Here is a 12,265-nt window from a genome sequence, read left to right on the forward strand (position 1 = left end):
CAGCTCAATCAAATGTGTGCATGTCTGTGTCGCTAGTGCATGTCAGATGGATAAGGGTGGGGCTAAGAGGAACAGTCTTTAAAATCATACAGGATTGATCCCACCATAACAGATGGGTACAGTTCAAATGATAGTTCACTCCATCATCAAATCTTTTCTCACAGATATTCAGACTTCAAGAATGGCCTCATTCCAAGATCAAATCCACATGCAGAGAATTTCATGGTGTAACGTCTGACACTTTTTTATCCACAGTCTTTGTGACTCATGTCGCTTGGCCTGAGACCATTTTTGAAACGTGCCTGAGAGTGAACCATCACTTAAACATGGCTTACACAGTTTATCATGGAGCTAGCAGTGCAGCCTCCCTCTCTCTGTGCTTCCTACCTGTTCCACCTCTTGTTAGCAGCCTTATTGTTTTAAACGTTAATGCTTGCTTATTTTGCACTTAGTCAGTCTTAGGAGTACAGAGGTAATGAATCTAAGTAAGCTTTCAGATAATATAATTAGAATTAATGCTTGTTAGCCAGTAGCTCCAGTAGGCACCATGCTCCTGCTTGTGTAGTACTTGTGTCAGACTGCTGCTTGCTTGCTACTGATGATATGATGATGATATTGTTGTTGTTCTACACACAAGGATGTTGTGACGCTGTTCCTATGATGTTCTCTAACGTATGTACCCTTTTTTGTTTTCTTTTTTTTGCCTCTCTCCAACACTCCAACTCTCTTTCTCTTTTCCACACACCACTCTCTCTTTCTTTTTCTTTTTTTCCTTTCTCACTGACCTCCCTCCATCTGGCTGAGCAGGGCATCGCCCCTAGTGTCATGGCTCCCCTGCCTAAGCGGGCAGCCCTGGAAAAGGCCAACGGGGCCTCTGCCATGTTTAACACTGGCATGCTCCAGTACCAGCAGGCGCTGGCCAACATGCAGTTTCAGCAGCAGGCTGCTTTCCTCCCATCAGGTATGGCTCCGAAAGCAACCACCGCTAGTGCTCTGGCCGCCCAGAGGATGCCTGGATCAGTGTGACCTGGCTTCTGTTTAACTGGAGTTGTGCAAAGTGGTAGACTGCAGAACAGATCAGCTGTGGACTATTTTCTTCCTTTTTAAATTTAGATAAAGGGAGGGTACAGATTTTATATTTGGTGAACCTGAACTTTAATGCTTTAACACAATTGTGCATTATGCTTTGTATGGCACTGCATGATCACTAGAGGTGTTGAGAACAGATTAGAATATCTCTTTGCCTACTAATTGCCTTAATATAACTTTACATAGCTGCCTCCTGCTTCTCCTCGTACACGCAGGCTGATTGAGGAAGGCATGGACGTTTGTCAGAGAAAAGGAGATTTTACTACTTGATCAAAGAGCCCACGGTGCGATCGCTCATGTTTTGATGAGACAACGTGGCTGGGGCTTTGGCTTGGGCCGGGATGAAGGGGGCTGGATGGGTTGATTAATGGTATCTTGACAAAAAAACAACATCAGGCTGCAGAGTCTGGCTTCATCTACTGTTCCTCTTACTTCTGTCTAGAGTGTGTATATAATGTTTAATACTAAATAGTCACAACCATAATTGCACTGTCCCTCTTGGTGTATTACACATTCATATGCATTACACTTCAGACAAAAGTTTGTACTCATACTTTCATTTGATTAACAGACTATGATGAGTTCAACCCTTCGCCTTTTCCAATCACTGATGACTGTGTCAAAGAGATATTAACCTTTTTTTTCCCACCTTATCTCTCCCCCCCTCACTCTAACGAACCTTGTGACGGGCTGTTTTGATTTCTCTCCCCTATCCAATCCACTTCCTGTTGCACTGCATGATGGGCAGGCTCAATATTGTGCATGACACCTGCAACCAGCGTTGGTAGGTTCCAGCTTTCCTTCTTCAGTTATCTGTTACCTCATGTCCGCGACTCACACGCCATCAAAATCCGGCCATCACGTTCTACCGTGTCGCGTTCACAGACGCTTTGTCTTGTTAATATGAGATTTTGGTGACGTGAGAGTCACTGTTTTGGTCGCGTGAAGACACTTTTTGTGATGTGACGAATTAGCAAGAGTCCACATGAGGAAAGACATAATGTGAAATGTAAATGTTGTATATTACCTGTTAAAATGATACCAAAATATCAGACTAACTGACATTTATTGTGTTAATTTCTCTGTGTACACCTACTGTATATTGCTTGACCACTCTCGTTCTCATGCTCTTCTAAACTTGGCTTCTGGCTGGTCTAACCTGACATCAATTAAGACCCCTTTAAAAATAATTTAAAATAGTGAGGGAGTTCAATTATAACCTTCCTGTTATCTCCTCTGCCATAAAGACTCTAAGACTCATGTTACGCCACTTTTTATTTGTATGTTGTTTTTTTATAAAATAAAATAAAATAAAGGTAGTTCTCATTTAGTATCAACCAAGAAAGTATAGAATAAGTCGTACAGTTTTTTAAAAACAGACAAATGTTTAAGTAAAGACGCCACAACGGCAAATCCAGTTCTCCAAACACGAGATGTCGGCAGAGGGAGGAAAGGGAACCGTTAAATCGAATCCCTCTCTGTGTCCCTCTTCTCTCCTTCCCTCATTTGCCTGGTGTGTATGTGGCTACACTGCTCCTCTGTGTATTTTTGCTTACATGATTTTCCCTCCAAAAAAGTTCCCATGATGCATGGTGGTACTCCAGCCACTGTGTCTGCAGCCACCTCATCTGCCACAAGCGTTCCCTTCGCAACTGCCTCCACCAATCAGGTTTGCACCACTACCGCCTCTCTATGTATCAATCTATCTATCTGTCTATCTATCTATCTATCTATCTATCTAGTATCTATCTATCTCTCCCTCTATCTATCAATCTATATATCTCTACCCATCTATCGATCTATCGATCTATCTATATATCTCTATCTATCTATCTATCTATCGACCTATCTATATATCTCTATCTATCTATCTATCTATCTATCTATCTATCTATCTATATATCTCTATCTATCTATCTCTCTCTATCTATCTATCTATATATCTCTATCTATCTATCTATCTATCTCTATCTATCTATATATCTCTATCTATCTATCTCTATCTATCTATATATCTCTATCTATCTATCTATCTCTAACTATCTATCTATCTCTATATATCTCTAACTATCTATCTATCTCTATCTATCTCTAACTATCTATCTATCTATCTATCTATCTATCTATTTATCTATCTATCTCTAACTATCTATCTATCTATCTATCTATCTATCTATTTATCTATCTATCTCTAACTATCTATCTATCTATTGCACATTGGCGATCTGGGGATGCTTGTGTCTCACAGCGAGGGGTGGGTTGGGTATACGGCGGTACTCCTTCTTGTTGGCCTACACCAACATGTGTACATAGAATCATACTGTAACAATATTTTAAGGCATTTTGTGTCCATTCTAACTTTTACCAGCATATTCTAGTTTTAATCATTTCTTAGATGATCTGTCTTTCTGGAGAAACATACTGTATTGAATTTGATGTGTCCTCATTGTAACCTCGATTTTTGTCCTTTCCCATTTTGAGGACTCTTCCTTATCAAAGTTGACTACCAACGAATACATGCAATTGGTATGTATGAGGTAGTTTTATTTTGTTGTTACATTTTTTTTTTTAGAGCCATTCGCACAGCTTGTGCAACAATCGCTCTCTGTACCCTTTGGTGCTTGGCTTTTTTTTTTTCTTTTTTCGCCGCTTTACAAACCAAAGCTTTACCATGTTCCTTGTGTTTAAAAGTTGGACATACTCATTATTAACGTCAGAAAAGTTCTAAATTCAGTCTGTAGGAAGATTTATGACACTTTGATTTCATTCCTGTTGAAAGGACTTTGTGAACAGTCTGTTAGATTTGTGAAAGGTTTTAGCTGAAGTATCATGCAAATGTTCCAGTTTTCTGCATTTTATTGAGGTGTGCAGGTCAACAACATGGAGCACTTAGATTTGCATGGGGGAGTCACCTCACTGACAGTTTGCCTGCATCCCCCTCATCTCTCCCTCCCCTTCCATCCTCCTCTTCCCCTCCCTGCTGCCTAGAAGTGTTGTTTTATTGTTATTGACATGTCACATCACAAATGAATTTTGTCAAACTGTAGCCAGATTGCTTCATCTATCTTCTCATCTCTGTCCTTTTCCGGCAATGAGCTCATCTCAGTGTGAGAGGATGTGGTTGAAATGTGTTGACCTGCGTTTGTTTTGTCGGCCGACGCCCAGTGTTTTTAAGTGCTTAATTTGATCCCTGTCTGTTTTCTACCCCCAGATTCCAATAATATCTGCAGATCATCTGAGTAGTCACAAGTACTTGACTCAAATGTAGTTCCTCTCAAGAACAGTAAGTTCCCATTTCAGCCCTCACACTCTTAAGAATTAACTTTTGAGTACAGCTTTTACATTTTCGTTCTGTCTGCCTCTGTAGCAGAACCTTTCAATGCTTAATGCAATGTTTAATTTTTTTAAATAAATTCATTATGTCTTTCAGATCAAATGAATGTGTGCTGGCACCGTCCAAGCCAAAAGAGTTCAGCCTTTATGTACATAACCTTCAGAATGTCGAGCAATGGGACGAGGAGGGTCTGCCATCTCTTAGCCTGTCCACAACGCTGGTCTCATCACACACGTAAACATCAAGGGTGCAACACGATCTGTGCCATGTTCCCAAATATCAATGTCAAGAAGAATTTGTTGTCAAATTCAACGTCCAGCCGAGAGAAGAGCATGTGGTGCTGGGGTCAGTGCGTCTCCCCTCAGTGGGAAGTGTTCACATTACACCTCTGTGTCTGACTCAATCATAGCACTCAATTTGTTCTATTCGTTAACATTACTGCACGCACAGAAGGTCAAGAGCGTTGTTGCATGAGGCAACATCCAGTGCTGGTACGTTAGTAGACCAAGATTTATCTTTCCTTTTTTATTTGTTCTGCTTTATTTTTATTTCTTTGTTTAATCGATAGCCATATTTCATAGTTTACAAGTGAAAAGCAAACATGCACCTTGAATTTCAATTGAAATCTGAATGGCACAATGATTTTAACAGGAATTGTTTTTCTCGCCAAAAAAATTAGGCATGTACAGTATTGTGTTTTTACGGCTACTAGTGAAACTAGATGTTGAAATGAGGGTCTTGGACATATGAATGTTCTGGGTAAACCAACATACCTGTGTACCTTGAAAGCACAGCCAGGCTAGCTTTTTCTCACCTTGTCATGTGCCATCATGGCCATACAGCTAAAACCAGAGTGTTATCTCAGCAGTGTTATTTGTTTACCGAAGGTAAAAGTTTTATATGGCTCTTTTTTTGTATTGTTTTCGTTTTTTTAACTTTAATCTAATTAATCAGTTTTAGAAGTGGGGTTTTGCCATTTTCTTGTTTTTGAAATTAAAAATTGAGGGGTTTTCTAAAGTTTATCATACCTCTTTTCTAGTACTAGTGTTGTTGTTTTTGTTTTGTTTATTGGGATTAAGCTGTTGCTCAAGTCCATTGACTCTAAAGCCTGGTGAAGTAGAGGGTGTAGCTTCAGTTGACATCGTGTTACCTTGTTCCTGCTCTTAAAAAGAGAGGCGACTCTAAAACTGTGTCTCCAAGAAGCACTGTTGAGCCATGTGTAGATAGGAATTTAAAACAACAGACCCAAAGGTCTATCGGTCATTTTAACCACATGTGCACTTGAACAACTGTTTGTCGGATCACCCTGTTTTAATTTCTCACCCCATTTTAAGCCTGCTTTCATTTTTTGAAGAAATACAACACATCATATGACTCTGAATTGTATTTCAAGCAAAACATGAAGGTCGTCATTCACTTGTAGATCTGACTATGGATACCAAAGCACAGTTTTTCTTCATAATCGTATTCACAAAGGTTTATAGAAGCATCTCTCCTGAGGCTTAAACAATTAAGGAAACATGTTTATCATCTGTCAGTTTTTTATGATCACTTCCTGTTCTGTTGTCACAGAGGTGTGTAGTGTGTCTTTACCGATTGTAATGTACCTAACAAAGCCTTAGATTACAATTAATGGGTCCCGACCCAATCAAATGTACTTTCAATCACCATGCAGGTAAAGAACACCAATGATGTTTTATTGTTCTCTCACATGCCGCTTATGATCTTTTTTAGTTCATTCTCTCTATGTAAAAGTAACAATTACTCTCTTAAATTTCATTGAACTTATGTGTTATGTACTACTTAAGGATTTGAATCTATTTGAGGTATGTAGTTGTAGATTTTTCTTTTTTTTTTTTTTTGCCTTACTATATATTACTTGACAACATTGATATAGCCGTTGTAGATTTTGAGGTAGTATGACATTCATAACTTTTTCAAACCATATAAATGATAATGTGTTGAGTCAGTTTTAAATATTCACTTCATTCATATGGCTGGACGTCTTTTTCAGTTGATGTTACATTATCACTTAATTTTGTTGATGAAAGACTTTTTTGATACAAGGAATGAAATCAGTTAATTTGCTGCCACTGCAGCATAAAAAAAAAACTAATGTTTGAACCAACTTAAATTTTCCTTGTAAAATGTCAAGATCACATTTGAAAATATATTGTATTGAGATATAGATTGTCCATGTTTAAGAGTACAAATTATTTTCTACTGTATCCATTTCAAAAAGATATGTACTTTTGTTGGAATATTTCTTAAATTTGCCCTGAATGTCAGGCCAAAACGAGCAGTGAAATTGACGGGTGTTTGGATGTTCGGTCGATAGTGAGATTAGGAGCGAGAAAGAAACAGACTTTTCCGGACTGGAGGAGTCACGAAATGCTGCAGACGATGAGTTCTAACCTAAGGGACGAAGGTTGACTTTTTGCACTTCTGTATATAGTCAAATGAACAGAGAAAAAAATGTGTATCATATTGAGATATTATTTTGAATAAAAAATATCTATAATTATAAGGAATTTTGTTAGATTAATTTAAATTCTTAAATTAGAAGACCAGCTAAAAAAATTGCTTGCAAAGAAGGGCACTAGTTTCTTGGCCAATGCATTCAGAGAAAGCTATGCGCATTTTGTCTTATTTTATCAGTGGCTAGTATTGCCAGGGAATGTTGTCGGGGAGCAGACATCCCCATGTCATGCAGACTCCACCCCTCTCATCGGATAACGCATCCAATGATGTCCATGTATCATTTGTTGGACTTGGTCATGCAGTATTGCTGCTCCCATGGTATAGTTGACATAAAACTATCAGAGATATGTATTCTATTATAGTTTGATTTGAATGCATGTAAAAGTACAAACATTTAAACAAAAGCAACTGCGTAGTTACAGTATGTAAGGAAAAATAACACATTCAGAATACACAGTAATATGTTTATTTACAGTAGATAACATCCACAGTGGGGAGAAATAATACTACAAAAACAAGTCATCTTACTCTTGTGTGATGGAATATTTTTCCAAGTAAACATGTTATTTAAAGAATGATAAAATATTAGCACTCATCCACCCCAGATACTTTCTCATAGCCATATAATTACAGCCAACACTGACTCACAGGAAATTGTTCCTGCTATCATATCTGTGCACTCAGCAGGTGAAGGCTCACCACACCAAATGCATATTTGGCCAATTAGTCTTTCAGATGAATGTAAGAGTCACCAGTCAGCACCGAGCATGTTTCTAATGTTGGCTGCTGTGTCGGCACCAAAGAACCAAAGCACCATTTTCTCCAAATCAGACGTTAGGTCTCCTGGATCGAACAGAGGTTTCTCTTCCCTGCTGGGGGCACATGTACGCTTTGACTGCTTTTTACTTGTAAGTGCAACCATCAATTATGTATTTGCTAACAACTGCAACACAATAATGTACTATTCTGTCTTCAGATTTGTTTATGCACATTTTATTGTTGCCATAATTGACTCTTGCTGTATGGATGAAAAAAAAAATCTGAATAAAACAATATTTGATTTGCTCATGCAACAGTTGACTGTTTCTGTGTATTCTTGATGTGTGGGTCAAAACAAACACTCAGTATTATTCAGTTAATGTCTAAAAGTTAAGATTTTCCTGAATTCAAATTTATTTATTAACTGGAAAACCTAAAATGCAAGAATTTCCCATATTCTGGTCCAGTTATTATTTGTACATCAACAAAATCTTTCAAATAAATCAGATTTTTCATTTCTTGGAGAGAGTGTATGAAGTTCAGATGGTATCATTTTCTTATACACACAGGTAGTTCATTCCAATCTGCGAACCAACGTTAAATCGCACGTCACGTTAAAACTGACAGAAACTAAATTCATTTTAGATCAGTCTAAGGAAATGTGCTGCTTTTCCAAAATATGATGCATTGTCAACAAATACAACAGAAAAATTCTGTGTCTGCATTCATACATAAGTAATAAGGATGTGAGATATTATAGGCTCAGGGTGTGGAACAGGTTGTCCATTAACCAAAAATTCAATGTTTTGATCCCGGCTCCTCCAGTCCTAGGGCAAGATGCTGAACCCCACATTTTAAACTTTTACTTGCTTACATTTTTATGCTATTATTGCTTATTTAACTCAAGAAGTCAAAGTATTTGCCCAATGTTAGCTGGGGTTGAATCTAGTCCTCTTAATTTTTTTGCTTTGTCTGACTTCAAGTTTTCATTTTTACCTTCTAACGCAACATGTAACTTTGCTTTGAAAGGTGCTATAAAGATAAAGTGTATTATTATTATCATTACTATTATCATGATGTGTGTGAATGTAGAAAAGCTGACATTTGTAAATTGGTTAACGACTTAATGAATGACCTCTTTAACATGCTCATTTAAAGGCCACTCATAATTACAGTGAGCAGCTCAAGAGCCTTGATCTGGTTGAGTGCAGTGACTGTGAGTTTGTGAGGTCAGAGGTCACATGGCCCGGGGCGCACACAGCAGACACGCCCATCCCTACAGTGTTTGGCCCACCCATCCAAGCGTGGCAACTGAATCCATTTAGCTTGACGATTGGACTGGACTGTCCTGCGCCCCCAACATCCCTGCTGTGGCCCGATCATGCAGCTGGTCATCTCTCACCTGTGAGTCATTCATTACTGCAACTCGCTCTTAGCTGGACTCCCAGCCTCTGCGACCAAACTGTTGCAGCGTATCCAGAACGCTGCAGCACGTCTCATTTACAATCTTCCCAAATTCTCCCATGTGACGCCCCTCCTCCGTGACCTCCACTGGCTTCCTGTTGGGGAATTGTTGGGAGTGATAAACCTGTTCACTAACGTTGAGCATGCAGTGTGGTGGCCGTAGGCTCCCTGTGCCGTTAGCTTGCTTGGAGTGCTAAGTTAACGTGCTAGCTAGTTTAGAAGCAAAATATTGTGCCACTTGGAAAGGGCCACCTATGGTGAAGGCAGTTGGACCAGCGTCAGAGTAGCTTGCCTCTGATTGTGGAAGGTGTTTGAATGATGAGTGACGCTGAGTCAGGCGTATTAAAGGTGCACGACCCTGACACAGACATCTCAACTGCCGGCCACTCAGCGCTGGCGTGTTGTTGCAAGTCCCTCTATCAATACTGGAGGGAGCGTATCCCATAAACCGTTTTCAGACATGAACCTTGGAGAAATTTGATTTTCCGTGGAGGAGTTGCATGTGTCGCTGCAGGTTATCTGCAAACTTCTAGTGTAAAGTCCGTAGACTTGTGGGAACACAGCAGGAGTTCCCCCTGCTGGCTGATGGTGTTTATAACACAGATGCAAAAATGTGGTGACGTACATATAGAACATGCTGATGAAGACGTCAAGAGAGTTTATGCTGATGAAGGTGTCTGTGTGTTGAAAACAAAATCACGTGATCTCCGCAGCGGAGTTAATACGTCACTTCCTGCCTCTGTCTGCTGCACCCGGCTACTGCACCTCTCACCTGAATAATGCGGAACACTCTGTGTAAACTCTGGACCCAGTTCTCTGATCTTCTTCTATATCGAGGCATCTCACGCCTGCTACTCAGAGAACCGGAGTTGCATCAGTAACCTGAGGTTTTTCTGGTGCTGCTCCTTTAAGGAAGCGGAACTGAGCCTCGGCAGTTTGTGTGACGCGCACACGGAGGATGTGGGCAGGAAGCACAGGAGCGATCGCGCTTCCCAGTCGCACCGACGCACGACACGACAGCGCGACCCAGACGCGCCTCGGTTCGCCACGCTGATGTCCAGGAGCGGCCGCTCTCCTCGGATCAGCGCCCCGCGGCCGTCGCAGCGCAGGCCCGCCCGGAGCAGGATTCTCCGGCGTGAGATTTGACTCCTCTCCCCTGAGCGAGAGCGCAGCCTCCCCCGGCCTCCGCGCTTTGAAAACATCGGGGCTGGTCAGCGGGTGGGAAAGAGAGAGAGAGAAAGAGAGAGAGAGGAGGCGATCGTCGCGGAAAAAAAAGAGGTGTCTGGCTTTTCTTCCTCCCCCCCCTCCTCCTCCTCTCCTCCCCGGCCATGAGGGAGTACAAAGTGGTCGTGCTGGGGTCGGGCGGAGTCGGCAAATCCGCGCTCACCGTCCAGTTCGTGACGGGCTCCTTCATCGAGAAGTACGACCCCACGATAGAGGATTTCTACCGGAAGGAGATCGAGGTGGACTCGTCGCCGTCGGTGCTGGAGATCCTGGACACGGCGGGCACCGAGCAGTTCGCCTCCATGCGGGACCTGTACATCAAGAACGGCCAGGGCTTCATACTGGTCTACAGCCTGGTGAACCAGCAGAGCTTCCAGGACATCAAGCCGATGAGGGACCAGATCATCCGGGTGAAGCGGTACGAGCGGGTGCCGATGATCCTGGTGGGCAACAAGGTGGACCTGGAGGGGGAGAGGGAGGTGAGCTCCGGGGAGGGCAAGGCGCTGGCCCAGGACTGGAGCTGCCCCTTCATGGAAACCTCCGCCAAGAATAAAGGCTCGGTGGACGAACTGTTTGCAGAGATAGTCCGACAGATGAACTACTCAACTGTCCCCAGTGGTGGAGACAAGTGCTGCTCGTGTGTCCTGTTCTGAAAACAAATCAACAAACAGACAGAAAGCTGAGGTCCTGACTTGTCCCTCTCCTCACACTGTTGTCTTATTGTTGCACACAAACCTAAAAGAAATCTAACGACGACGACAACAATCCAAGATGTATCATAGTCTGGAAAAGTGTTTACATGACAAAGTACTTGAATGTTTTTGGGATTTTTTCTTTTTATAGCTTTGTATATGACACTTCTCTGGAAATGTGCCTCAATGGGAATGTCTTATTGTGAAACCTAAGAGACACGTGTTTTCAGTTTCTCTCTTTTCTTCTGTTCGTGGTTTTATCGGTTGAGTTGTACTGTTTCATCTTCATCTTGGAGCTGGGTGACGATGATGATGATGGTGAAGGGTTATTACACCCTGTTTTTAGTCATATTTAAAATCTCTCAAATCCAATCTACAGGTGCAGACCCTCCCACTAAGATGCTGTATTTTGAAGCTGTGGATTGTGGTGGAGTTGTGTAACGCCTACATATCTTAGTCCCCCCCCCCCCCCCTGCTTTGGTGGATTTATCATGGAACTTGCACTTAGCTGCACAAACGAGGACCTTAGTGCATCGCTGTTGCTGCATGGGGGGAAACGCCAAGACCCCCATGTCAAGTGCCTTCCCCAAGAAATCTCCCGTGACGGTGCCAACAGATGAGCCCTAACCTTCCTCTGCAGTGCGTCTCGATGGCAATCAGAACTTTCTTTTCTAGCAGTTTTCGGTATAATCTCTAGCTTCATTTGGTGTTAAAACTAAGACGCTCCTGTTTTACTGGCGGGAGGCTACAATGCTTGTAACAGACCTGCTTGTTCCAGGGTCAGATTCAGGCCTTTTCTTCGAGGTACTGGTCCAACAAGAACATTTAGTTTCTCTGAAGCCATGTTTGTCGGTATTACCTTGACTTTTTTTCTTTTTTTTTTCCTTTTCTAAAAAATGTGACATTTTGACATTACCGTAATTGTAATTCTCCCTTTGGACAAATCTTCTGCCATCGACCTGTCAGTTTGAAAGACTTGTAATACAAAAAGCATTTTATGTAACTCTGTGTGCTGTGATTGACTCTGCCGGTAACCGAACAGTTTGTACATTTTCATTCAGATAAGTAATGACATCTAGGCAACAACTCAGAAACCAAACCTAGGTTGACTAGGTTTTAAGCTAACTTTGGTGAAAATCTGACTAATCGGTTTTGCCGTTCAACTTTAACTGTTATAATCACCCATGATGCTGTTATTTTTATATTGAGGATAGCATAAGAT

General features: G+C 41.4%; 2 protein-coding genes across 51 annotated transcripts in view; both read left to right on the forward strand.

The window, feature by feature from the left end:
* The window catches only part of mbnl1 (muscleblind-like splicing regulator 1), a 38,667-nt gene extending 30,690 nt beyond the window's left edge, over positions 1-7,977 (forward strand). For 14 of the 50 annotated variants that reach the window (XM_069511240.1, XM_069511261.1, XM_069511234.1 and 11 more), the window contains 6 exons: positions 808-961; positions 1,838-1,873; positions 2,667-2,758; positions 3,571-3,615; positions 4,301-4,372; positions 4,520-7,977. In XM_069511240.1, the coding sequence (XP_069367341.1) occupies positions 808-961; positions 1,838-1,873; positions 2,667-2,758; positions 3,571-3,615; positions 4,301-4,357 (384 nt within the window). In that variant the 3' untranslated portion in view covers positions 4,358-4,372; positions 4,520-7,977. The remainder of the gene's footprint in view (positions 1-807; positions 962-1,837; positions 1,874-2,666; positions 2,759-3,570; positions 3,616-4,300; positions 4,373-4,519) is intronic. The other 36 variants (XM_069511244.1, XM_069511249.1, XM_069511268.1 and 33 more) reach the window with 5 other exon arrangements.
* Positions 7,978-10,300: 2,323 nt separating this feature from the next.
* LOC109644139 (ras-related protein Rap-2b-like) lies at positions 10,301-12,046 on the forward strand. Its single transcript, XM_020109472.2, has one exon. It carries the CDS (start codon positions 10,456-10,458, stop codon positions 11,002-11,004), a length of 549 nt encoding a protein of 182 aa, XP_019965031.1. The 5' UTR covers positions 10,301-10,455; the 3' UTR covers positions 11,005-12,046.
* The last annotated feature ends 219 nt before the right edge of the window (positions 12,047-12,265 follow it).

The sequence above is a fragment of the Paralichthys olivaceus genome, chromosome 16, assembly GCF_024713975.1.
Source record: "Paralichthys olivaceus isolate ysfri-2021 chromosome 16, ASM2471397v2, whole genome shotgun sequence".
Taxonomy (NCBI): domain Eukaryota; kingdom Metazoa; phylum Chordata; class Actinopteri; order Pleuronectiformes; family Paralichthyidae; genus Paralichthys; species Paralichthys olivaceus.